Genomic DNA, 27,832 nt, shown 5'->3' on the forward strand with positions numbered 1-27,832 from the left:
TGGGGTCAAGTGCACAGGTGGTGAGGTGTGATTTGGAAAGGAGATGAGTAAGCTCTCCTTCAGTGATGTTGGAGAGGGAGGTTATTAGGGAAGGGCAGAGGTCCGGTATGTGGAGCGGTTGGGATGGTGGAACTGTAAAGGTTTGCCTTGTTTGGTCAATCTTGTTTTTGAAGTAGGTGGCAAAGCCCTCAGCAGAGATGAGGGGAGTTGGAGGTGGCAGTGGTGGGTGGAGGAGAGAGTTGAATGTGCTGAACAGTTGTTTTGGGTTGTGGGATAGTGAAGATACAAGGTTTGTGAAATAGGTCTGTTTAGCAGAGGTGAGGGCTGATTTAAAGGCAAGTGTAGCTTGTTTGAAAGCAGTGAAGTCGTTTGGCAGGCATGTTTTTCTTCCAGCGCCGCTCTGCGACCCTGGATGCTTGCATAACAAGGGCACAGACAGACGGCCGTATAACTCATGCGAGGATCACACTGCAATCTTCGGATTGGCCTGTACCGCTCCTGACATGAGCGTGATGGATTTATATGCAGCTGTCACTCAGGTGTGGAGATCTGACGGTCAGTCCGAGGATTGCAATGCGATCCTTGTAGACCTCCGTCTGTCTTTCTGCCCCCCTGACAAGTATAATCATATAGTAACCACGAGCTGCATTCTATTTAATAATTTAATACATTTATTAAAGGCTCGGGATAATTGTCTGCAGTCACTCTGAGACTACAGACTGCAAAATCATGATGGAATGCGATCAGGTGGTCATGTGCTATTTGCACTGTTCCAATAGATTAGTTTGACTTTACTCAATAGAAGATAATTGGGAGAAGCCGAAAGAGTCCTCACACGGCCCCCTGCTCACATCAGCGATGCTGGGGCCGTTACTACTGTACATAGGGGGAATCGGTTAAATATTAAGTGGGCATTTAAGAAGCATTATTTATAGGGGCACGAGAAGGGTAACTACCGAGTGGCAGATGGTGCTGAGGCGGCTGTCAGTCAGTGCCGGGGTGAGGTTACAGCCACCACTCTCTATACACAGAGCAGTGACTAAAACTGTGCCAGCGAAACCATTATTACAGGAAGAGCAAGGCTGCCAGGAGGAATAAAGTTAATTTCCTCCTGGTAAAGGGGCTCTCAGTACAGGAGCCGCATGGTGTCAGAACGCTATTAACTATTATATCGTGTATTGGAGGAGCAGTGGGCACATCATTATATGTATAGGAGAGCTGTGGGATCATCATACGGTGTATAGGGGAGCTGTGGGCCAGTATACTGTATATAGAGGAATTGTTATAGGGGCTCTCAGTATTATGACCATCAAAGTTGCACATGGACTATTACTTTCTAGGGACAAAATTTGGAGGGCACATGCACAGGAAATTTTCTAGGAGGCAATTTTGCCATCTAGAGCGTACAAGAGGCATTATTGCTATGTAAGGGGCACAGTGGTGACATTACTATGTGGGGCAGTAAGAGGAGCTCTGCTTTTGTACCACACAGCAGGTGCAGTAATAGGGGTACATATGGCAGCTGCGGCTCAGTATTGGGGTATCGGCAGGATGAGACGATTGTGCAGGTTGGGAATACATTTGCACATGGAAACACGAGAAGCAATGGGATGAAACTTAAAGGGAGAAGATACACATTAGATATTAGAAAACACATTTTGACAGGGTGATCAATGAGTGGAGCTGGCTGCCAGGAGAGGTGGTGAGTTCTCCTTCAATGGAATTGTTCACACAAAGCCTGGACAGACATCTGTCTGAGATGGTTTAGTGAGTCCTGCATTGAGCAGGAGGTTGGACACGATGACCCTGGAAGTGTGAGAAGACAGATGTGTCTTTGTTGCAATCTCTGCAGACGAGTCCTGGCTGGAGAAGTCGACATGTCGGTCTGGGCCAGATGGAAAAGACAGGAAAAGTGAATGACTCCACCACAAAGAATGTTCCCTGTAAGTCACCAACTATAACTGTACTGTGATCTCTATATGTCCTGCAGGACTGGTATCTAGCACTATGTCACCATAAGGCGGTAATATCGGTTCTGGTCTTTGTATGCTTTTATTTTCAATAACAGGGTGGTCATGTCCTGAGGTTCCCCTATACCACCATAGTTATAATCATGATTACCTGGTTAGGCGCCACAGGCGGACACAGACAGACAGGGCCCCTGTGCATGAACAATATATGATCCCTTTGCAGCCCAAGAGCTCCTAAAAATACAAAATTGCACCTTTTTGGAGGATGAAATGGGCCCCCTTACCTCTTGCTCCCATGTATGTCCGCGCAGGTTGCACCAATGATATGCCCTCCTGTTAGGGGCCCACTCAAATGCCCCACCCCCGAGCTGAACCCCTAGCTACGCCTCTGCCACATACTGAACTATAGTACCACTTACATGAATTAAATACCACCGCACCATGAAAAGACCACATATTACCACCACTGTCTGGGCCGCCATAAGGGCATTACTGCCCTGACTGGCGTATGGGGCCCGCATTGGGCCCCGTCTCTTCTGCTCATTGGGCCCTAGTGGCAGGATTCTGCTGGTGCAGAAACTGAACCTGCGTGTCTCCCATCCTGCCCCCGTGTCTCCATTCTGCCCCAGGAAGGATGGAGGCACATGGTCCATGTGTCTCCATCCTGCCGTCGAAATATCTTACTGCTTGCCGCTTTCAATAAAAACAAAAACTTTCTCCTTACCTGGCTATGTTCCTGTGGCAATGTTCCCTCCAAGCATTTCAAGCGCGGACTCGCTGGCGAATTACAATAACATCATACACCGATGACGTGTGCGCTGACATCAGCTGCCAGACTCCGATTGGCTGGCGGCTCTTAACTTTTGCTGTACGAGCCTGCACGGCAATAGAGTTTAACTGAATCTGTGTCTCGGACGCAGGTTCAGTTTCTGCATCGGCAGAATCCTGCCACTGGAGCCCGATGAGCAGAAGAGACGGGGCCCTATGCAGGCCCCGGCAGTAATGCCCTGATGGTGGCCCTGGATATACTGTACCACACAGCATGAGGGCTGAGTGCTACTAAGACATTTTACAGATCAAGTCACTATTATATAAATATACTCTTGATCTATATGTCACTTAAGTGGTAGTTCACAGCACCTCATGTAGACAAAGGGTTAACTTTACCCATACTGAAAGCGCACATCATTTCCAAGGAGTCCCTCTTGGCAAAACGTTCAAACAATGTAAAAAAGTGAGGACAGCGCTTCCCAGGTTGGTGAAATTCAATCACTTTATTCTGCCATCTGTTGCGCCGTTTCGATCTATACAGCTCTTTATGAAGCACCTTGATAAAGATTTGTATAGATCGAAACGTCGCAACAGATGGCAGAATAAAGTGATTGAATTTCACCAACCTGGGAAGCGCTGTCCTCACTTTTTTTTTATTACATTATAGAGATCATGAGTGTCATTCGTATTTAATTAAAAACAGATACCTTATTTCAAAAATTAGACAAACCAAATGTCACTTAAGCAGGGAGAATGGCTATAGCAGCAGGGATATAATATTCTATGCAATTTAGCTATATAATATAGCCTTGTGCAAGCAATTGATGCCATTATCATAATGGTAAAAATAAATTTTTAATCATCTGTATGAATTTTTGGAAAATGGACATTATATAAATGATAAATGATATTACTTGTTGAAGGCTAAGTATAGCTAAATTGCATAGAATATTATATCCCTGCTGCTATAGCCATTCTCCCTGCTTGTGACATTTGGTTTGAGGCAAACATTTGTTATGTTTGATTTTTTTTAAATAAAATATCTCTCTTTTTAATTAAATATGAGTGACACTCTTGATTAATATATGATATATCAGTATACGGAGTGTAGCCTGCTCCTTGGTTAGGATAATGGGCTTGGGTATTGTGCTTACTAAGACATTTTACAATAGATTTTGTCATTGTGATTATAAAGCACTCATTCAAATCCGTGATATGTCTTTGTAAGCCCCAGACAAGCTGGGTCCTCTGGCTAACAGAAGTGACTCCTGTGAGAGGACTCCCATCTTTTACATGCTTATGTCCTGTTCGGGCATATACACATGAATGCCTTGTCAAACTCCTAAGGCACAATGACAGAGTATTGCGGGACCAGAACAGGGACCTAAACAATAACTGTAGTAGGACAAGCTGGTTAACTTCCCGAATGGACACAAAGGGATAAGAAGTACCGTAGTCTTCTCAGTTTTGCAGGACTTGTGGCCTGTTACTTCGGGCTCCTAGCTGGTTCAGCTATAGCACAATGTCTCTCCAATGTCATTATCCGCACATGCTTGTTGGCATATGCTACTCTTCAAATTTCTATGCGCTTTGAACATTACTTAAAAGATCCACCACATAAGTAATATGCCACCCAGAGTGGTGCATCTCGCACGTCCAAGCTAGAATGCATTGCGGTCTTAACAGCATTCAATTGTCCCGTCGGGGCTTCCGTCTGAACTTGACGCAAAATGTGATTTGGGCATGTGCGTCCACGGGCCTTTTGACTATAATGGTGTCAAAATGTGTGAACACACATTGAAGGCGAACACACATTTATGTGAAAGGGGCCTAAGAAGCTATATTCTGAACCACATTTGTACCCGGGTCAAGTTCTCCCCATCACCATGTGTCCATTACTACAACCCATAAGCTTTGTCTTCATTTCACACAGCAGTATTTATCAAAATGACTGCAATTTAAAAAAAAAAAGCTGGAGACATTGCATCATGGCCACTTGGCTTCTATAAACAATAGGTGAATGAGTAAGGTAAGTAACCATTTTTAATAACCAATGTTGAGGGAGGATAAAAATGATCCCACCATGCTGCACCGACGCGCGTTTCGCGTATAAGCTTTCTCAAGGGGAAGTATCATGAGTGCTGTCCTGTTGGCTATGTGTTGTGGTGACAGGTGTAAATTAGAGCTGCGCATGGGTCTGGTCGCCATCATGGCAATTTCTACTGTGAAAGAAAGATTACAACATAAGAATGGGGAGGGAACACAACCATTGGATGCCAAAGGTGTGGGGCTGTTAACACGTTACAGCACTTACATTAGTGACGTGTGCACATGGTCCAATAATGTATGATCAGCAAATGCTGAAACAATATAAAATTGATATCTTGTTTCAGTATTTGCTCCCCTCTTTTCACACCTGTCTGATGTGTTCGTTCTTTCACTTACTTTATACATAGCCTCACAAATGGCCGCTCACAACGGACTTCTTATAAATAGCCACCAATGTGTGTTGCACTTGATGCCTTTCTGCTCCGTCCGGTAATCTGCTATGCAACGTGTGGTTCTCTATGACATCACTGGGTCTGATTTACCCGACACGCGTGTGCCGCCAATTGGCGCTTGTGATCGCAATATAAATAGCCAACAGGGCAGCACTCATGATACTTCCCCCTTGAGAAAGCTTATACGTGAAACACGAGTCGGGGCAACGTGGTAGGCTCATTTTTATCCTCATTATGGGTAAGCAACACTCTTTAATAACCACACTTTTTTCATCCATTGCTCTTTGCCACTTGGCTTCTATGCTATGTGACTGGCATATATATATAACAATATGATTTAGAGGGATGGCCGGGTCTTGGTAGATTTGCAGTGGTATGATACTCCTTCCATTTCAATATGATCGCTTGCACAGTGCTCCTTGGGATGTTTAAAGTTTTGGAAATCATTTTGTATGAAAATCCGGCTTTAAACTGCTCCACAACAGTATCATGGACCTGCCTGTTGTGTTCCTTGGTCTTCATGATGCTCTCTGTACATCAAATAGAACCCCGAGACTATTACAGAGCAGGTGCATTTATACGGAGACTTGATTACACACAGGCGGATTATATTTATCATCATTAGTCATTTAGGACAACATTGGATCTTTCAGAGATCCACAATGAACTTCTGGAGTGAGTTTGCTGCACTGAAAGTAAAGGGGACGAACAATATTGCACACCCCACTTTTCAGCTTTTGAATTTCCACAAAAATTTAAAATAACCAATAAATTTCATTCAACTTCAGAATTGTGTCCCACTTGTTGATTCTTCACCAAAATATTACATTTGGTATCTTTATGTTTGAAGCATATGTGGGAAAAGGTTGAAAAGTTCCAGGGGGCCGAATACTTTCGCAAGGCACTGTAGGAATAGGTGAGGAGCGTCAGACAAATGTCAGACTGAAAGCACACCGCCTCCTCTGACAATAAGATTAAAATATAGAACTTTAGGCTATGTTCATATGTTGCTTTTTATGCAAATTTTAAGCTGTGTTTTACAGTACCAGCAAAAGCTGAGATCTTAGAAATCTCATGTACACTTTTTTTTTTAATTAATTGATTTGTATTTTTTTTTTCCCCCAATAGAAAGTAATGGGTAGTGCAAAACTGTAGGTAGCAGTTTTTGGTGCAAAAATCTTAAGTTGGGGAGGTGGGTGGGCACTGTACAGTACTATCAGCATGCACAAGATACAACAAAAACACAGCAAAAAGTTATTTTTGTAAGCAGCTTCTTTACTGCCAAGACAGCAGGTTTTGCCCACGGGGAAAAAAAATACACATGTGTTCTGCTTTTCTGCATACAATAAAATGTTCCAATGTGAATTAAGTCTGTAGGATTGACTGAATAATGTACACACTTTTTATTCTATTTCATAACCGCCCTGAAAAGGCAGATCTGGCATTGGGCCTTAGGGTCCCGTCACACACAGCGATCTCGCTCGCGAGATCGCTGACTTTGTGACACATCAGCGAGATCGCTGTGTGTGATGGGGGATCAGCGACCGGCCCCCCTGCCGGTTATCGCTGATCGTGCTCGAGCGGCCTGGGCCGTTTTTCGATCACTGGTCTCCCGCTGCCCAGCACGCATCGCTGCGTGTGGCAGCGAGAGACCAGCGATCAGCGACGCTGGTTTCTAATGTAAACGTCTGGTATCCAGGAGCCGCGGCTCCTGAATACCCGCTATTTACCATGGAAACCGGCGTACACGCTGGTTTCCAAGGTAAACAGCGGATACCCAGGAGCCGCAGCTCCTGGATACCAGACGTTTACATTAGAAACCAGCGTCGCTGGTCCTGACAGCTGGGGCTGTCTATGTGACAGTGTAGGGAAGGTGACCTGACGGACAGACTTGTCAGCAAGTAGGAAGGAGGGTTTGCACCTTTCAGGCAGATAGCAGTTATGACAGTGGGGAAAACAGCTAGGAAAGTGTAGGTGACGTGCAGTACCTGGGGTTGACCACAAGATGGCAGGGAGGAGTGTGAGTTCAGGACTTAACAGCAGCTTAGGGCTTTAGAAACCGTTGGTTATGGGGGGTGGAGTTACAGGGAATCGGGAAAGTTATACATTTGACAGCAGGGTTCCAGAAAGTTCCAGTCCCCGGGAGGTGCTCAAGAGACAAGAAGTCTGTGACAGTTTGTGGACTGTGAGGAGAGCCGAGCCAGGGGACTGAGGAGAAAGGAAGTCAGGGGGGTGGTCCTGACATGAAGTATCGCAGTACAGACGAGGCCCCGGGGAAATACATACCAAGTTGAAGACGATACCTGACCAGTAAAATTACTGTTGGTGTACGGGCCTAAGGCGGCCACAGTGACCGAGCTGACAGGAACGTCACTAAGTGAAAAAGGATGGTACGCGTATTTACGTCCCTGGTCATAAGTACGGTGTGTGTAACGGGGCCTGGACACGGAGGACAGTGAAGAGAATTGTAGTGTATTCTGAGGGCCGTCAGTCGGACGGCGGGAAATAAACTTGGACCTGTTGCACCCGAAATCTGCCTCCATCTTGTGTCTGTACGTCACTGCGCAGGATACAGAGGGACCACCACCCCCCAAACCGGTGCAGGACTCTACACTAGCTGACCAGCGATCAGCCTAACGATGTCCCAGCGATCCCATCATGTCGGATGGGTGGTGGGATCGCTGGGACATCGTTATGTGTGACGGGGGCTTTAGCGATGAAATTGTATTTACCATTGTGCAATCAGCCATGCTATGAGCGTTTGGAAGATGAACATTGACCTGGTTTAACGCCTTGTTGTTCTCAAAGGCAGAATTTGAGCTCTGGTCAAATCTGGCCTTGCATCTGCAGTGTGTTAGAGGTAATCACTGGGAGTCGTGTCTCTTGCATAAAATTCAATCCTACACAATGAGAAAAAGATCTGCTCATGCATACCAGCCCAAGTATGCCCTTTTTGACATGTGCTGGGTTTCGCCATGTAGATTTTGGTATTGAAAATAGGCATTGCACCAGGAAAGTAAAGACATTCATATTGCTGTGGTAAAAGTGCACATTGCTAGAAGAGTGAGACTGCAGTAGATGTGTCCTTAAGTGCACAAGAATTGTTGTTCTATAGCAATTACACCGGTTTTATAGGAAGGTGTAGCTTTTTGGACACCTTTTCCTTCCATGCCAATTAAGTGCCCTGCCCAAAGCTGCAACATGCCAATTCCTGCTCAGTTTTGCTGATGTGATGCTACAGATAGTTACATAGGTTGAAAAAAGACCTAGGTCATCAAGTTCAACCTTTCGCCACCAATTGTACATTTTGTCACTAATTTAACGATAACCCCCAATGTTATGTGTATCAAGGAAATCGCCCAGCCCTTTTTTAAAATTATAGGGTCTGCAATTACTACCTACCTCCTGTGGTAAATCAAAACAAACACATCCAGCACATGAACGGCAGCGTTTTTTCATTAATTGATAGAAGATACAACGTGTTTCGGATACAGTATATATCCTTCTTCAGGTATAACATAAAAACACAATACAATTCCTACTAGTAAAAATTCAATCACACTAAGGCCTGTTTCACACGTCAGTGGCTCCGGTACGTGTAGTGACAGTTTTCTTACGTACCGGAGACACTGACACACGTAGACCCATTCAAATGAATGGGTCTATGCAGATGTCAGCGTGTTTTTACGGACACACGGTCCATGTGCAAAACACGTAGACATGTCCGGTTTGACCCGGACACACGATCCGCAACACGTGCACACGGAGAAGTGTACACTGTTCTCCGTGAGCACGGACAGTCGCCGGGGAAGAAGCGGCTACTGTTAGCGCTGTTCCCCTGCTTTTGGTGCTGAACTTGGCCGTCATTCTCCCTGCTCTGCCGGCAACATCGTGAGCAGGGAAGAATGAATGAAAAAAACCCGACGTGGGATCCCCCTTATATTTTTAACTAACCTGGCGAAACTAACAGGTGCAGGCTGCTATTCTCAGGCTGGTAAGGGGCCATTTTTTCCATCTTTATTACACTGCTAATCCCATCCTGAATGCCTCGTTCTCCTTTAAAAAAAATATATATACCCCATAACTGTCCGGCACTCAGTCAAGTCCCACGGCATAAATCCATATCTGGGGGTTAATTAGTTTACAGCCGGAGCAGTGCTAATGCGACCGCTCGGGCTGTAAACTACTGGGGAATGAATGGTAAGCAGCGCACACAGGCTCAGTGACATACTGAGTTTGTGTTCGCTGCTGGCACGAACTCCTGTAACCTCAGCACCGTTATTTTCCCACTGTGTGGAGGTCACAGGAGCTTATGCTGGCAGCAAACACAGACTCAGCGACGTCACTGAGCCTGTGCGCGCTGCTTCCCATTCATTCCCCAGTAGTTTACAGCCCGAGCGGTCGCATTAGCTGGACGTATTTCTTTTGATTTACTTCGTCCTGTGTGAGCCTGTGTTTGGCTCTCTCACTTGGCTCCACCCGATGCAAGCTGCAAGCCCTGTCCATTGAAAAGTATCCCAGAGAAACTTTTTTGAGGATACACGATCTAAAGCCATATCAGTCTTTCACCAGGTGAGTGCATGAAGTTGTCCACCCATCAAATACTATTATATATTGTGTTTACGCACTTAGGGCGCCGCCGCGTTTTGTCTGTTCTCTCCCAAACAGGGTTTTTTTTGTTTTTCGTACCTTTTGTGGTAGGGCATTCCACAGTCTGACTGCTCAAACTGTAAAGAATGCTAACACGCCATTTTCTTTCACTTAACGTAGTTTATTCATGTAATTTTTGGGGTTGTCCACTTTCACTTGTGCCCTCATTATTCATCCCCCCACCCTCTTGAATCACTTGCTTTCACCTAGCGTCTCACATATCCCTATCACTTTTATTTAATTAGGTTATCCTCATTTCAGTATTGTTCAACCATTCACTACTTCACATAATATTAACCTTGATCACTAAAATTTAATTGTGCTATATGGGCCTAAGATTACCGTGAAATGGTAGCAGCATCCCCAACAAACAAAACAATATATTCTTTCCATCTTTATTAGAACTTTCTCAACAATCTTGATACTTAATCACGTGTCTGTCATTCACGTCCGTGGTATTTCTTTGCTAACAGTACGTACTGTTTAAGTCTACTGGTTCCATCCTTTTCTTCCTGTGACATGGTTGCACCATTTGTTATGCATATGAATATCGCTGCCCTACTTGTGTTCTTTTCCACTTGCCTCTCCTCCGTTTATTGTATGTTCAGCTCTCACTGCCTGTGCACGCGTGAGATGCCCCATGATAGTCAAATCTACTAACGCATGCGTGCCACATGTCTTTGTGTCTAGTTTATAAAGCGCACGCTAGTTTTGGGACCAGTGCTTATTCTAGCACATGCACTCTGTACGTCACCAACTCTATCTAGCACATGCCGTAAATCGACTCATTGAACACCAACATCATGGCGGCCACGCACGCCACTCCTGCTGGCTGGTAATGATTTAGCTTATGCATTCAGTTGTCTTATTTTAATAATGTATATGTTTTCATTACATGTAGTTAGAAGTAGACACCTTCCCTGAAGAAGCTACAGATGTTTTTGGCAATACATGTGGGGTCTGCTCCTCAGTAAGTTCTTTATTGGCTCACATGGCCTCAACTGAAAACCTTTTCTTTTGACACCAGGAGGTTTGATTTCCAACCATTTCCCACTGATGCAATTCATTTTAGAAACATTTCCTTCTGCTAACAGCATACGTCTGATATCATCTTATAGGGTCATGTGATTCTGTTCAGTTCAGACCAGCTGCACTTTGTAGTTGGTTTTCTTTTGTATGCCCTAATCTTATTTCTCTAGTAGGGTTAAGAAAGCACGACAAGTAAACAGGAAAAAGGTGGGAAAACCCAGACAATATATGAAAGAGTACCCAATCAACTAGCATACTAATGTAAAACCTCTTGTGCATATATCTCAATTCCAGAGAAAAACTGAAGTGCAACAATTGCTACCATAAAAACACAGCAGTCATTTTCCTGTTTACCTGCGGTGCTTTCTTAACCATTTTTGCTGCTTTTATGTATGGTTTGTAATGTATTGAATAAAAGCTATTTTTTTTAACCATTTACACCCTGGCCTTTATTGTAAAGTCCTTATTGGTGCTCTATGCCCTCTTATTTATGGCCACAGTATAAGATAATTTCTTTGGTGTATTCTCTAATAGGGTGTCAGGCTATAGCCTGGTGCTAGAGGTTTTTATTGCCACAAGTTGTCTGTACAACTCATTTGTTATTTCTAGATATTGTGCATTCACAGATCTACTGGTATAGTTGAATAGGGTCATATTCACATGAGCACAGATTTGCTACACACAAATTCAGCTTTATTTCTTCCGAAAAATGACAAAATTTGATGCAATTTCCATGTAGAAGATTTAGCAATAATAAATGACGTGTATTTTAAAATCTGCTCCTTATTTGCCATTCCACACAGATATTTCTAAGGCATGTGACTCTGGCATGAAATGGTCCACCTGAAAGCATTGCTAGAGGAATACCAGTGGATTCTGTCGGACATTCTGATAGAATCCCAAGTCAGTAAGTGTGGCCCGTTATTACAAGTAAAACATTTTATTTGCCAGCTACACAAGATTTACCTATATAATTCAGACACATGGAACATTTAGAAAGCTTGTTTTATTCATTCCAGCTGAATTTGGCAATAGGAAGAAAAAAAATAGATTCCGTCACATAGAAAAATCAGTACAATTGAACAGATTATAAAGATATCAGTGCATATTTCATTTTTAGCAAAATGTATAAAATTGATCCATAGCCAAAAGGGTTTGTCTGCAGAGTCTATCCATCCATTGCAGGCCTCTAGGTCAGGTTGATCAGCAGCTTTAAGACCATGATGATGCTGGAGAAAGTATGACGCAATGGTGAGTTTTATAAAAGTAACCAGTCTGTCAGAATTCTTTAAGTACCGTATACCTTCAATAGGATTACATACGAGTCTCACCAGCATCAATGTCCAACCCTAATTTAGGATGTTTAGTTAAAGTCATCCATTTTGTAAATTGTTTTCAACCGAACATGTCGCCATTTGTCTCGCACTTTTAAATTTTAAGACGCTTTGAAAATCTCTTAAATGATGAAAAATACTGCACATACAGTTGATGAGACTCAAAAGACTAAAGACCCCCATATAAATTTGCAAAACACAGCCAATACGGATTGGTCTGGCCAACAGTAATGTTTATAGGGCAGTACACCACAGCAAAATCCGCTGCGGATCCGCAGGGCCAAACAATGTAATGTGAAACCAGATGCTGTACATTATACAAATATTCAAGATTTTCCCTATGAATTTGAATAGATTAAGTGATACTTGTCAGTTGGAACAGAAAAAAAAAATAAACTTACCTTATTATTGTTAATATTCCAGCAGGCATGACTTTCCTACTGTGATTGTACCTCAGGCCCATTATTATTGCAAGGGAGCCCGCAGCAACTATGCAAAGAAATAAAATCACCATTGGCATGAACATAAAAGAAAAAAAAAAGTGAATTACAAATACTGTACACGTGCCTGCATTACACGGCATTCACAAAGATTTTAATGGCATATATATATATATATATATATATATATATATATATATATATATATATATATATATATATATATATATATATATATATACACACACACACACACACATACACACCAAAGCCAGTCTACATTATAAAGAAAAAAAATTCAAGTCCTATGAGTAATTGTTAATATTAGAGAAGAGCAAATTAACTCAAAGGACCCTGGTACAGTGGCCACACCACTTGTCTGTGGCAAAGGATGGATACGCTGCCTTCTGCCTGCCATACTCCCATCTTCTCTTGATTTCTAGCCCTGGCACAACATCATGCATGCACACGCATTGAGTACATACAGTATCAAAACAGGTGCTAGGGATGTCATAAGGAGGCGGGTGGCAGGTCGTGAATCTGGTGACCACTAACATTCCTGCTGGACCATGGGCACAAGAATTGATTTGCTCATCCCTAGTTAAGGTAACAAAAACTGACAGGAGTGAGTCAGTTACCCCACCTGTACTGCATCCAAGGTTCTTTTATGAAAGTGTCTAAAACTGTGTGCACTGGACTAGAGAACAATAGGCACAAGATAAATGAGGAGCTGAAGTGGATGTAGATATGCTAGGTTTGGGCATATTATTGAGGAAAATACAAAATCTAACTAGTAAATGATGCAATTATCAGTAATAATTCCCGTTAAGCAATTACAAATTTTCCTTTTACACATGACAGCACAAGAGATTTACAGAGAAATTCAACTCTTATGGAGAGAACACAAACTGTAGAACCCTGGGAGGAAAAAAAAAAACAAAAAAAAAAAAAACACCGCAATCACACCACACCTTGACCTGAGGTTTGCTTTCATGAAATTGGATATCCAAAACAGTCACAATTATATAATGTGAAATATAAATGCAAAGAGAGGGAATTAATTTAAACACAGGTAAACTCATTGCGCCTAACTGAATCGACAGGGTGCTCACCTTACAGGGTTGTGCCACCCTTGCACAACCACGGTGTGAACATGAATGGTAGTTGGGGAGTTCCTATAGACCGCTTTTTTTGTTGTTGCTTCAAAATTATATAATGCACCTAGAGAAGAAACCAGTACCTTATGAGTACTAGTAGATAACCCCTGTTCTACACCTTAACTCCCTAGTCTTGCCCCTGAGCGAGAAAGAAATTTTTTCCAGGTGCTACCACAAGTCTTTGTTGCTATCGGTTTTCTACTTTGAAGCAAGGTGGAGACCAGGTTCAGTGAGAACCCTGCATTTGTTAAAAGCTATCTCGAGTTCCATGTTGTAAAGTGAAGATTGGCCGCCTAGGCGGGGTCAAACTGGAACCTGAACGAGTAGATCCTTAACCTCTGGTAGTACCTATGGTTTAGTGACCAACGTTAATTTCATGCATGAGAACCATAGCACTTTTTTGGCCTAAGGCCATCAAGATCACCCTCCCGATTTTTCTCAGAACTGCCGGAAACCACATCACTGGTGGTAAAAAGTAGGAGCTAGATTGAAGTCCCATCTGACCAGGAAGGAATCTTCTATATGTGGCTGTTCTCTGGGATCCAGTGAGCAGAACTTTCTTGCTCTGTTGGCGAACAGGTCTGTCGTGAAGCCCCCATAACTATCTAAGACTCCTAGATTCAGACGATTGAGACTTTGAAGTCTGCTTTGAAGTTCACTTTTATGTTAAGTGCTGTTGGAGAGATGGGTTTCTGCCATCTGAAAAATCTGATCGGTTAAAGCCATTAAACAAACGGACAGAGTTCCTTCATGATGGTTGATATAAGCTACAGTCACGTTGTCAGATTTGTACATGACAGACCTGTATTGCTGAAAGCTTTTTGTCATGGCACGTTTCTCCCCCAGTAGCTTTTTCAGGTTGGAGGAACTAAACTTCTCCGGTTCAACAGCCCAGGACCAGGCAGTCTTCCAAATGCGCTCCCCATCCCCTTTGGACTTGCATCTGTAGTTATAACTAGGGTTGATCGAATAGCTTCAGATAAGTGCTTATCCGAATAGCTATAGCGCAAGATTCTTGCCTAGGCAGGGAAAGACAGTTACTTAAAAAGGTAACAGGATTTCTCAGAGCTGATGACAGCACCATAGAGGGAGGGGGATCTGCCTATCAAGGACACCAAACCTACAGATAAGGGTGGTACTTCTACCTTGCATCAATTGGTTTACAGAGCACAAGACATCCACATTCTAAAAAACATTTCAACCATAATACTTATAAGGAAAACACCCTGTGACCTATACATAAAATCACACACAGAAAGGAGAGTGCTCACACACGTGACGCGAGGTAATATAAGGGTGCCGTCATGGGCTCTGAGAAATCCCATTACGCAAGTAACGGTCTGGCTTTCTCCTTCTCCTTGTATCTTAGGGAGGGACCACAGCCTGTAGAACACTCTTCCCAAAGGTGAGATCACAAGAGGCGGCTAGGTCCAGCCGGTAATGATTGTAAAAAGCTAGAAGGAGATGACCAAGTGGCAACCTTACAGATCTGTTCTATAGAAATCTGACTTTTCCTCTCAAGGAGGTTGCCACCGCTCTCGTAGAACGAGCGTTCAATCCCTCTGGGACGACATTCTCACTGGACGAGTAGGTCAATGTGAGTGCATCCTTATTCACCTTACCAAAATTCTAAAATGGCCGTGATTGGAACCCTGTCCTGTACTCTGACCCCTGAGGTAGGCAAGAATTATTTCCAAGTTTTCCCAAAGGCTCTAGTAGTGACAGGTGTTTCGATTTGGAGTAGCATAGAAGTCAAATTTGGGGAAAAACCTCTGTCCCTTAAGAACACCTTAATTTCCATGCTCTCAAGGGTGAACTTGCTGCCTGAGGAGGTTTTCCCGCCCCCTGGGAGAAGATCGGGAATCTCCACAGCACCCAGGGTGAGGGGTGTGGGGGTCTTTGATAAACATCATCCTCAGCCAGGAGAACAAAGTTTTTTTTGGCCAGAGGGGGGCTATCAGAATTACACTTGTCCTGTTGTCTCAGATTTTGTCTTAGGAACGCTGGGATCAGGATAACTGGAGAGAAGGCATAGGCCAGAGAATGATTCCATGGAATCATGAAGGTTTCTATATGGGCTCTATAGAACAAAAGGCCTCTACCCTTTTGTTCTCGCTGTTTTCAAAGAGCTATAACTGGGAGACCCCACATCTCTACGATCCGGGCCCTGTTTTAACTGGGTCCGGCTCAAAAAAAAACAAAAAAAAATAAAAAAATTCTACCTTGTAGTTTTGCACCCCACATACGTGGAGCGCCAACCGAGAAAGGAAATTTATCTCTGCCATCTGGAAAATCTGGGCTGTTATAGCCATCAAGGGATGAGACCTGGTTCCGCCCTAGTGGCTCAGATAGGCTACAACTACCTGGTTGTCCAAGAAGACCCCTACATGCTGACCCTGAAGGGATCTAAGAACTCTGTCAGCCTGCTTGACTGCTAAAAGTTATTTCATGCTTGAGGAAATTATTTTTCTGCTCCCCCATCCAGACTCCAAGCCACCATGTTGTTCAGAGGTGTTCTCCAACCACTGGGGCTTGCTTGCATCTGTAGTGACAAGTCGAGAACAAGAGAAAAGAGACATACTACACACCAGGGATCACCAAGAATAGAACAAAATGTGTATTTTATTCAATTAGTCAGAGAAAACACACACCAAAAGATACATAAAAACATTTTAAAAACAAGGACAGAGCCCCCAATGATGTAATATGCCCCCTGAGCCACAAACCGGTACAATAGTGATACATGTACAAAAAATGGTCACAAATCAAAAGTAGATATGATTATATGAGGGCAAAATCATGCTAAGAAATAACAATCACATCCCATTCCTGGAACCTCCCAAGACCTGGAGAGAAATGCTCAGACCGGTCGTCTGAACCGACGAGGAATGAGTATATATAGGCAGATGAATGCTGGAGAAATAGTGTTTTATCCCACTGGTGAATCCTCCAAAGGCCTGAGGAGCAGTAGGATAGCCAATGTTTAACAAATACAAATAGTCCAGGAAAAAAAAAAAATACCGTAATCAGATGGAATAAATAAATGCGCAAATAAGTGCTAGAGGTGGTATTCACATCCCATGTTAAATCCCCCAAAAAGCCATGAGGACGATACATTAACCAATATTAATGCTAACATGCGATCCCAGAAACAAAAATTCTAAGGATAAACACTATAGCAAAGTTCTATATTCAGAGAGATATAAAGCAAGATCACTAAATGGCTCCTAGTAGCATAGAAGTAGAACCAAAATAAGCAACAGAATCCTGGAACAGAATAATCGCAAAGAGTCTGCACATATAAGTACAAATAAACCAGACCAAGGAGGTTTTAAACCATCAAGAGATGGCTAGTATGAGAAAACCAGGAGTGTGGAAACCCGCACAGCATAATTAAGCATGACCAGAGTGTTTACCAGAACCGGGGGCGCAGGGGGCAGAAGCCCAACGCGAGTCGCCACACAACAGTGGCTTAGTCAGGGGCAGAGGTGGTGATTAAGCCGGACAATTGAGTATTTATAGTGATAAAATTAAATGAACTTACAGCAGCTGCATGGCGCTTTATGCCTAGAGACTTCCTGGTGTGAGCAGGCGCTGGAAAACGGCGGCGAACACCGAGGATAGCATGAAACAGGTGCACCAAGATGGCCGATCAGTAACAACTGCGCATGCGTCCACATATGTGAAAGTAGCCCGTGGTCACATATGTAAAATGAGGCGGGCGTGTTGCAGAGCAGACGTGTGTATTCGTTCACGTGTTATAGCCACTGTGTAAGGGGCCAGACCCTGGCTATGCCAGCACTCAATACAAGGCATGGACACAAACTGTTGTGTCTGCACCAGTATAGAAAGTCTGTAAAGGACATTGACAAGTTACAATTGGATCCTCACAAACAGGACAACTTGGGTAAGAAGGAGAGGGAGGCTTTACGTAATTTGAAGAACAATGTTGATTTTGTAATAAGGGAAGCGGATAAAGGGGTGGAATGTGGTCCTTTGGTCACATGTCCTATACCGTAAGGAGGTCACACGTCAATTGTATGGGGGACACTTATATGTCATTACCATCTGACCCTACAAAATTCTTTAAGGAGCAAATTGATTCTCTGGTTTACAGTGCCCTCCGGGATAATGTTCTGACCAAAAAGGAAGCGGATTTTCTCATCACTCCATCCCCAATTGTGCCGACTTTTTATGTACTCCCCAAGATAACTAAATCCTTATCAGAACCACCACTTAGGTCGATTGTTTCCGGTATTAGCAGCCTTTTTGAACGGTCATGCATTTACGTTGATCACTTCCTTCAACCCATGGTTGTAACATTGAACTCTTATACTAGGGATTCTTCTCACTTAATGCAGGCTCTAGAAAATTTGGTCATACCGGATGGAACTCTTCCCGTTAGCATGGATGTAGAATCGCTTTATACAAGTATCCTGCATCAATCAGGTATGCTGGCAGTGTCCTACTGTCTCAAAAAAATCCAGAAAGTTCTCTGGAACATGATAATTTCATCCTAAAACTTCTATTTTTCATTTTAGACAAAAATTACTTTGTTTTTGACAGAAAATTCTTCAGACAGTTGACAGGGACCACCATGGGCGCACGATGCGCACCGTCCTATGCCAACTTATTTTTTGGATGGTGGGAGGAGTTGGTAGCCTACAAACATCCAGCATTTATGTCCAAGGTATTAACTTGGCAAAGATACATCGTCGATGTACTGCTGCTCTGGACTGGGTCGATTGTTATGAATGAGTCACCGTAGGAGGCAAAAACAAATACTAGCCAAGTCCAGAAAACCAGAGAAGTTGGCAGCTATCAGATTGCAGACCCCTGAACCTATCAACAACTAGCAGTAGCCGTGGGGGGATCCTACGGTGCCCTAGACCCCTCGATCACAGCCGGAGAACTAAATAGCCTAAAGACAGAAAGGGAAATCTAAACTGCCCCAGAGCAGACCCGAAAGCAATAGGCTGCCCCCAACATATGACGGTGAAGCAAGATGAAAAAACACACAGATAGAAAGATGGGCCCCATCATTTGCTCAGCCTAAGCTAACTAAATAGGAAAGGATAGGATAGAAAAGCTGCTGTCTGCAATCTGCCAAAACCCTATTAAAAGAAGAGCCAACAGACTGATAGGGAAAAAAAGCCCTGAAGACGCTAGGCTTCAAAAAGACTATCAGTACTCAGGTATTTTCTGAAGACAGAGCAAAAAGGAATTCAGCTCACCCCAGCAGGGAATGGCAGAAATCCAGAAAAACAAGGCAAAACAAAACAAAAACACAAATGCAAAAACAGAGCAGAAAACTTAGCTTTTGAGGAGCAGGAATCAGACTGGTCTCCTAGAATCCCTCAGAGAGGTCACCAGCAAGGCAGAAGGGCGTCGGCTGCCTTATATCCAGTCAGCAATTCCAGTCACCATCATCCTGCTCAGGTGCTTGGTAATCAGCCTCACTACCTTCCTTCACCAGAAGAGGGAGTTCACCAGACCTCAATGGTGAAGGGGAAAATGAACTCAGTTGATGGAGGATTGCCAGGCCTTTATTGGGGAGCTTAACCAAAATCAATTCAATATTAAATTGTCTAATATTTCAAATACCTTTGTTGATTTTCTGGATCTAAAACTCTCCATTGCGGACACAGGCATCAGGTGTACCCTGTTTCATAAAACCACGGCTACCAATAGCCTCCTCCACTTCACGAGCTTTCATCCCCACCATTTAATAACAGGTATCCCTAAAGGCCAGTTTCTGCATCTCAGGAGAAACTGTAGTTCTGAAGTAGATTTTCTTGATCAAGCTAAGGATTTGTCTTCATGTTTCAGGAAAAGGGGTTATCCCAAAAGGACCATCTCTGAAGCTTTCCAATTTGCATCTCAGCAGGATAGGAGGAATCTTCTTTCAAAGAAGGTACGTGAATCTTCTCGGCCACTGTCTCTCATCACGACCTTCAATAATCAGTGGTCTGATATTCGAGGGTTATTAGATAACAACTGGGATATCTTATTGAGTGACAAAAGGATTATTCCATTTGTCTCCCAATCTCCAAGCTTGGTTGCCACAAGAGCCAGAAATTTAAGAGATAGTCTATGCCATAGTCACTATCAACGGCCAACATTTAAACTTAATTGTGGCACAAGGGTTTTTGGCTCATACCCTTGTGGCAACTGTAGTATATGCCAGTTCATGATTGGACAGGATGGTTATTCTATCCTTCCCTTTCAGATCAGACCAAGGGAATGCTTCAATAGCATATACTACATTCGGAGATCTGCAATCTACTGCGATTGTCCCAAGATCTACGTGGGCCAAACCACACAGGAGATTAGAAGGAGAATGCAGCAGCATCTGTCTACAATATCAACGGCCCAAAGGGACTTTGAGAAGTACAAGACACTTACCTCTGTTGCAAGCCATTTTTTAGAACATCGGGGCAGGACCACTAGCTTCAAAATTATGGTACTTGAAAGCGTACGTTCCAACAGAGGTGGTGATATTGTCCATGGTTTACTCTGATGTGAAAGTAAATGGATTTATAACTTGCAGAGTCTCTCCCCAAAGGCCTTAATGAGGAATTGCTTTTTAATGGATATTATAAGCAATTATAGGGGTATTTTCTTCTGTCCTCGTTTGCTGTACTGCTTGATTTATACAATTGATTGTCTTTAGTGAGAGGGATCGCGCAAACCTTTATATCCATTTGTGCACTGTTCTAAACTCTCATGTGGTTTTTTGAACTGAGTAAATACGTTTTGGGACTATAGATGGTCAACTCCAGACAGCCATTTTTGAGCACCTCTCTTGGCATATTCGTTCCCTTATTATTTATCCATCATCATTTACTGTTGTAGCCAGTAACTACATTTGATAATGCCTTTTGAGACCTAAATTGGACGCCTTTTCTCTGAGCAAGCAGAACTTTTTTTATGCACAATCTGTCTGACGCACAGTTACCGTATTTTGTGCTTGACATATTACTGAGAACTTATCAGGTTTGGTGCGCCTCTATCTCCTCTCACATCTCTAGTTAGTAAGGCAGTATTGACTAGCTGCATGCGATACTTATACTCTTGCCTCGGCATACATCTGCACCCTCCTTGCACTATCTTTTGTCAGATGCTTCTAACTATACATGGTTGGATTATTGCTCCCTTATTGACGGTTCATTGGGTATGGGTCTACTCTGTTTATATTGCCTACTCCTGTAGGTTGCAATATTTACTTATTAAAAGGTTACTATGGATGGCTTCGCCACTCATCTCTTCTGGTTGACTAATTACTCCCTTGGTGGCTTCCACCAAGTAGGTATAGGTGGGACTGATTTCAGCATGGAAGACTTACTTAGTTCTCTTGCCTTCCCCTCATACAGTGGCTAGAGTAGGCTAGTGGCGCTAGGATTATAACTATATGCATGCAGCTAAGAAGTTCTAAATTACTGCAGGTATGACAAGGGGTAATCTATATCTCCTGTCTCTACCATATATAGCAGCCATAAATGGTATAGTGGTTTTACGACTATAATTGTGCGCATTCAATAAAGACACTATTGCGCCCTCTACGCAATGTTTTGCGTCATACTATATGTAATCAGGTATGCTTCTACAATGGTGACTGTCATTCAGACCCGAACAGCGGCTATAACTATATGTGGTTTATCTATCCACTCCTTTGAGGCTATACATGACTGGAGACCATGTGATTCTGTGGCCTTTGTAAACTGCTCATGTGTGGCAGGAGATGCTAAACACATTAATGGGACCAACGTCCGAATGGGAGACCAGCTTTGAATCACCGTGTTCTGGTCCCAGACCATAACAGCATGATTAAAGCCCCCGTTACACACTGCGATATCGCTAGGAATATTGCTGTAAAGTCACCGATTTTGTGACGTTGCAGCGATATTGCTGCATATGATCCTTACCTCCGACCGGCTCCCCCGCTGGTTATCGCTGATCGCGCGAGAAGCTGCTGGATCATTTCTCGTCGTCAGCTTCCTGTGCGGCGCCGACGAGCGAGGCGTGGAGCCGGGCGGGAGGACGCAGGATCGCTGCGTCTGACAAGTAGCGATCCCCGTCCCCAGCGATGTTGCTAGTGAGATCTGCCTGTGTGGCAGCTCACTAGCGACCACCTAGCGATGCACCAGCGATCCTGACCGCATCATATCACTGGTCGGGTTCGCTGGTGCATCGCTTGGTGTAACGGTACCATAAGTCTTTAATAATTTGTGGTAATGGTTGTTGTTGGTATAAGTGAAGTGAGCTTGTGCCATATCAACCATTTGGTAGAACTGTATTTATCATATATCATTATTACATCATCACCAGTATAATACTGCCCATATGGCAGGTTATGGTTTAGACTGCAGCTTAGTGCTGCCTCTTACCAATTTTTCACTTTGATCAAGCATAATTATAATAACCATCTATGCCTCTATCTAAACTTATACATGAAGCAAGTTTTGTTAAAAGATTAATGGGGTGCCGGTTTTCCTACTTACTATATATTCAGTATAATTATAAGTTTGATACAATTGGCGCGCATTTCTTATGTGCTTGTTTTTGACGCTACTATCTGTGTTCTATACTGGTGCAGACACAACAGTTTGTGTCCATGCCTTGTATGGAGTGCTGGCATAGCCAGGGTCTGGCCCCTTACACAGTGGCTATAACACGTGACCGAATACACACGTCTGCTCTGCAACACGCCCACCTCATTTTACATATGTGACCACGGGCTACTTTCACATATGTGGACGCATGCGCAGTTGTTACTGATCGGCCATCTTGGTGCAAATATTTTCATTTCCTGTTCCATGCCATTCTCGGCGTTCGCCGCCATTTTCCAGCGCCTGCTCACACCAGGAAGTCTCTAGGCATAAAACTATAAAATACTCAATTGTCTGGCTTAATCACCACCTCTGCCCCTGACGAAGCCACTGTTGTGTGGCGACTTGCGTTGGGCTTCTGCCCCCTGCGCCCCCGGTTCTGGTAAACACTCTGGTCATGCTTAATTATGCTGTGTGGGTTTCCACACTCCTGGTTCTCATACTAGCCATCTCTTGATGGTTTAAAACCTCCTTGGTCTGGTTTATTTGTACTTATATGTGCAGACTCTTTGCGATTATGCTGAACCAGGATTCTGTTGCTTATTTTGGTTCTACTTCTATACTACTAGGAGCCATTTAGTGGCATTGCTTTATATCCCACTGAATACAGAACTTTGCTATAGTGTTTATCCTTAGAATTTTTGTTTCTGGGATCGCATGTTAGCATTAATATTGGTTAATGTATCGTCCTCATGGCTTTTTGGGGGATTTAACATGGGATATGAATACCACCTCTAGCACATTTATTATTGTTCCATCTGATTATATATTTTTCCTGGACTATTTGTATGTGTTAAACATTGGCTATCATACTGCTCCTCATGCCTTTTGTGGGATTCACCAGTGGGATAAAACACTATTTCTCCAGCATTCATCTGCCTATATATACACTCATTCGTCGGTTCAGACGACCGGTCTGAGCATTTCTCCCCAGGTCTTGGGAGGTTCCAGGAATGGGATGTGATTGTTATTTCTTAGCATGATTTTGCCGTCATATAATCATCTATTTTTGATTTATGTGACCATTTTTTGTACATGTATCACTATTGTGACCGGTTTGTGGCTCAGGGGGCATATTACATCATTGGAGGATCTGTGTCCTTGTTTTTATGTATCTTTTGGTGTGTGTTTTCTATGACTAATTGAATAAAATTTCACATTTTGTACTATTCTTGGTGATCCCTTGTGTGTAGTATGTCTCTTTTCTCTTGTTCTCATATACATTTTTTGACATACTCCGGGCTTGTATCCCATCGTCTATCCAGTATTTGATGGTGCCCTCCATCCCTTGTATTTCTGTAGTGATGAGTCGAGTAACAGCTTACCCAATGAGCCCCTTTGGCCAAATTTTCAGTTTTTGCTTTTTTGCCACCAACCCAGGAAGAGAATAGTTCTTGAAGACAGTCAGGTCCTAACTGTCCTAGGGAAACCTGGTTTCCCAAGAAGTCCCACTGAAGATCCTTGATGTGTACTCGGGCCCAATGTGCTGTTGGCATGCAGAAGGGTTAGGAAACCTAGAAGGGACAAAGTTTTCCGCAAAGTCATACATAGATATTGTTAGGCGTCGGTTTTCTGCAGCGGCACAGCAGGAATCCAGAGCCTCACATTCTCAATCGACCGCAGAGGAGCTTGCTCAGCAGCCCCATCGTTCCCTACACTCTGCTCAGACCAGCTCTGTGGGTCTGGCTGTTGCTGCCACCTCTGGGCCTGCAATAGCAATGCAGGCTGATCAGCAGCAAGCCACTCCAGAGGCGAAGTCCTTCCGTCGCTCCACTGAGCATGCTCACGAGACGATCTCCCATTGGAGATTGGGAGTGACATGCACAGGTCCTTCTCCAGATCTGATTGGTCCATCTCTGGGATCTGGAAGCTTCCGGAAGGTCCCGGCTATAAAAGGTTCGCATGGCCATGCACTAGTATAGACTCTAGTTGCTACCTGTGTGAATGATGACAGATGCATGGACTTGCAAATGACTCATTAAGATTCCCCTCCCTCTTATGTTACGTGTGTGGATAGGGAACTAGTGATAGAGTCAGCACCAGTCTGTGGCAAGCTACAGGCCACAGTGCATATCATCCACGGTACTAGCGTCCGACAGTGTGCCTGCTACCGGGCATTGTCATACAGCGGCAGTGTGTCGCTGCAGTCAGCAGTACTTATTGGCGTCCACGGTTGCGACGCCACACGCACGGTAGGTCTAGAAGGACGCTGACCCTGTGTCTTGGGCCCGAGTCCTGTGACCATATACTGTGCGTGCATTCCACTGAGTTCTGTGACGTCAACAGGCTCGGCATTTGTGTTTAACGCTTCGGCGCCTCTGTGAAGTAACAGAGACCGCCCAGCGCACACCAGGTGACGTTCAACCCGTGTGCATTATACCGCCATATTGTGCGTCTGCCATTACATAGCAGCAGCGTAACACCTTCTGCACGGTGGACCCCAGGAGGCGAACGCACTTACTATTATTTAGTGCGTTCCACCGTCCCCAACATTATACTAGCGCCAGGGTCTGGCTAGTAATGGCGGACCAGCAACTGCAGTACATTCGGCAGCTGGAGGGCAGGTTGGCAGCCCTCGAGAGTTCCACCTCAGCTGCGAATGCTACAGCTGCTGCTGCCCAGGCAGTCGCAGAGGCTGTCTCGCGTGGGTTCATACCCACGCCTGCACCGACAATATCCCGCCTCCCGTTGCCCGATAAATTTTCTGGGACAGCGCCACCTGTAGGGGTTTCGTGAGCCAGTGCTCTATCCAGCTCAAGTTACTGGCCACGCGATTCCCTACGGAGCGGGCTAAGGTGGGGTTTATCATCTTCCTCCTGTCGGGCAGGGCGTTAGAATGGGCCACGCCACTGTGGGAGCATGGTGATCCTGCGGTTCTGAGCACTGCTCCGTTTCTAATGTCCCTAAAGCAGGTATTTTTGGGGCCACGGGTCACTCATGACACCTCCCTCCAGTTACTAGCATTAACACAGGGATCCCTCTCGGTCAACCAGTACGCCGTCCGTTTCCGGACACTGGCTTCCGAGCTGGAATGGCCTGACAAGACACTCGTCCCTCTGTTCTGGAGAGGTTTGGCGGAGCATGTCAAGGATGCTCTAGCCACCAGGGAGGTTCCCGTGAGTCTGGAGGAGCTGATTGCCATTTCCACCCGCATTGATATCAGTGTTTCTGAGCACGGGCTGGAGCGTGCTCAATCCAGACACAGGGGTAGCTTGGCTCCCGACTTCTCTACCTCTTGAACCCCCCGATCTGGAAATTATACTACCTGAGCCCATGAGGTGTCTCGCACCAGTCCCAAGCTGCGCCCGGCACAAAGCTCCGCACACTGTTATCATATAATCATAGAATCGTAGAGTTGGAAGGGACCTCCTGGACCATCTGGTCCAACCCCCTGCTCAAAGCAGGATTCGCTAAATCATCCCAGTCAGATGTCTGTCCAGCCTCTGTTTGAAGACTTCCATTGAAGGAGAACTCACCATTTCTCGTGGCAGCTTGTTCCACTCATTGATCACTGTCAAAAAGTTTTCTCTAATATCTAATCTGTGTCTCCTCCCATTCAGTTTCATCCCATTGCTTCTAGTCTTTCCTTGTGCAAATGAGAATAAAGTTGATCCTTCTACAATGTGACAGCCCTTTAGATATTTGTAGACAGCTATTAAGTCTCCTCTCAGTCTTCTCTTTTGCAAACTAAACAATCCCAGATCCTGCAACCTTTCCTCATAAGACAGGGTTTGCAGACTGGTCACCATTCTGGTTGCTCTTTTCTGAACTTGCTCCAGTTTGTTGATGTCTTTTTTTAAAATGTGGTGCCCAAAACTGGACACCATATTCCAGATGAGGTCTGACCAAAGAGGAGTATTGGGAAATAATGACTTCACGTGATCTAGACTATATGCTTCTGTTAATACATCCTAGAATTGCATTTGCCTTTTTTGCTGCTGCATCACACTGTTGACTCAGTCTGTGATCTATTAGTATACCAGGGCTGTGGAGTCGGAGTCGTGGAGTCGGTGCTCATTTTGGTGGAGTCGGAGTCGGTATAAAATGGACCGACTCCGACAATATATAATAAATTGGGTACAGTAATTCAATGCAGGATGTGCTGAATATTTTTTCATAGGAGTTTGGGAAAGTTATGAAATGTCCTATAAATGGCTGTTATATTCCTGATCTAAGGCTACATTCACACACAGCGTTTTTCCTGTGTTTTTTGAGGATACGTTTTTTCAGCTGCAAAAGCTGATCATCTTTTTAAAAAACTGCATCACCTGAAAGGTTTTTGAGCTCATAGATAATGTTTTCAATAGCAAAAGCAGATTAGAAATCTGCTCTATCCATCCATTTATCCATATCGTATCTGTACCAAAAAGAATGAAAACCGGGTAGTACACCAATATATATTCTGTTCTATCTAAATATCTTGATTATTGGATCATAAAAATGATTAAATGTCTGAGGTTCACATTGTACTACAATAAATTTTTCACTTAAATATAAGCAATGTGTGGGAGTCGGAGTTGTGGAGTCGGTGTAAGGGAAATTGAGGAGTCGGAGTCGCAGGTTTGGCTTCCCGACTCCACAGCCCTGTAGTATACCCAAGTCTTTCTCACATGTGCTGTTGCTTAGCCCTATTCCTCCCATTCTGTATATGCTTTTTTCATTTTTATTGCCCAGAAGTAGTACTTTGCATTTTTCCCTGTTAAAAACCATTCTGTTAGTTGCTGCCCACTTCTCCAGTTTATTTATATCTTTTTGAATCCTCTCTTCTCTAGTATTAGCTATCACTCCTAACTTTGTGTCATCAGCAAATTTAATCAGTTTACCCTCAATTCCTTCATCTAAAATCACTGATAAAGATGTTGAACAATACAGGGCCCAGGACAGAGCCCTGTGGTACCCCACTTGAGACATTCTTCCAACTGGATGTGCAGCCATTTACGACCACTCTTTGGGTCCGATCACTAAGCCAGTTATGAATCCACCAACAGTTACCTTGTCCATTCCATACTTAGTCATTTTTTCAATAAGGATTGTATGAGATACTGTGTGTCGACTGTCTGGTCACTTGGCTAACAGGTGCCCGCAGCGGTCGAAAAAACGATCACGTCCAGTGGGAGTTGGTGGGGGTCTATTTGATATGGAAACTTTCTCCCCCAAACCGGCATTAGGAGGGACGTTAAATAGCGGTGCTTCCACTTGGGAGGTAGAGGTCACGGTGGACTCCAGGGCAGAAGGGAACTATGTCCTCGGCCTTCGCCCATCGGCACGCAATCCCGTTGGTGCCACTTCCTCACCCCGTGCCCATCCGTGTGGTCAACGGTTCGACCTTACCATCCCAGATTACCCACCAGACAGCACCCCTTAGGCTCTC

At 44.1% G+C, this 27,832-nt stretch overlaps 1 protein-coding gene across 3 annotated transcripts in view; it reads right to left on the minus strand.

The window, feature by feature from the left end:
* Positions 1 to 11,910: 11,910 nt before the first annotated feature.
* LOC141100596 (transmembrane protein 14C-like) overlaps positions 11,911 to 27,832 on the minus strand; it is a 40,032-nt gene continuing 24,110 nt past the window's right edge. The window contains exons 4-6 of one of the 3 annotated variants that reach the window (XM_073589171.1): positions 13,808 to 13,916; positions 12,657 to 12,744; positions 12,101 to 12,150 (exon numbers count right to left, since the gene is read on the minus strand). In XM_073589171.1, the coding sequence (XP_073445272.1) occupies positions 12,693 to 12,744; positions 13,808 to 13,916 (161 nt within the window). In that variant the 3' untranslated portion in view covers positions 12,101 to 12,150; positions 12,657 to 12,692. Of the gene's footprint in view, positions 12,151 to 12,656; positions 12,745 to 13,807; positions 13,917 to 27,832 lie in introns of all 3 variants that reach the window. The other 2 variants (XM_073589170.1, XM_073589172.1) reach the window with 2 other exon arrangements.

The sequence above is a fragment of the Dendrobates tinctorius genome, unplaced genomic scaffold (assembly GCF_039654945.1).
Source record: "Dendrobates tinctorius isolate UK_male_01 unplaced genomic scaffold, ASM3965494v1 ptg000107l, whole genome shotgun sequence".
In the NCBI taxonomy this organism is placed as follows: Eukaryota; Metazoa; Chordata; class Amphibia; order Anura; family Dendrobatidae; genus Dendrobates; species Dendrobates tinctorius.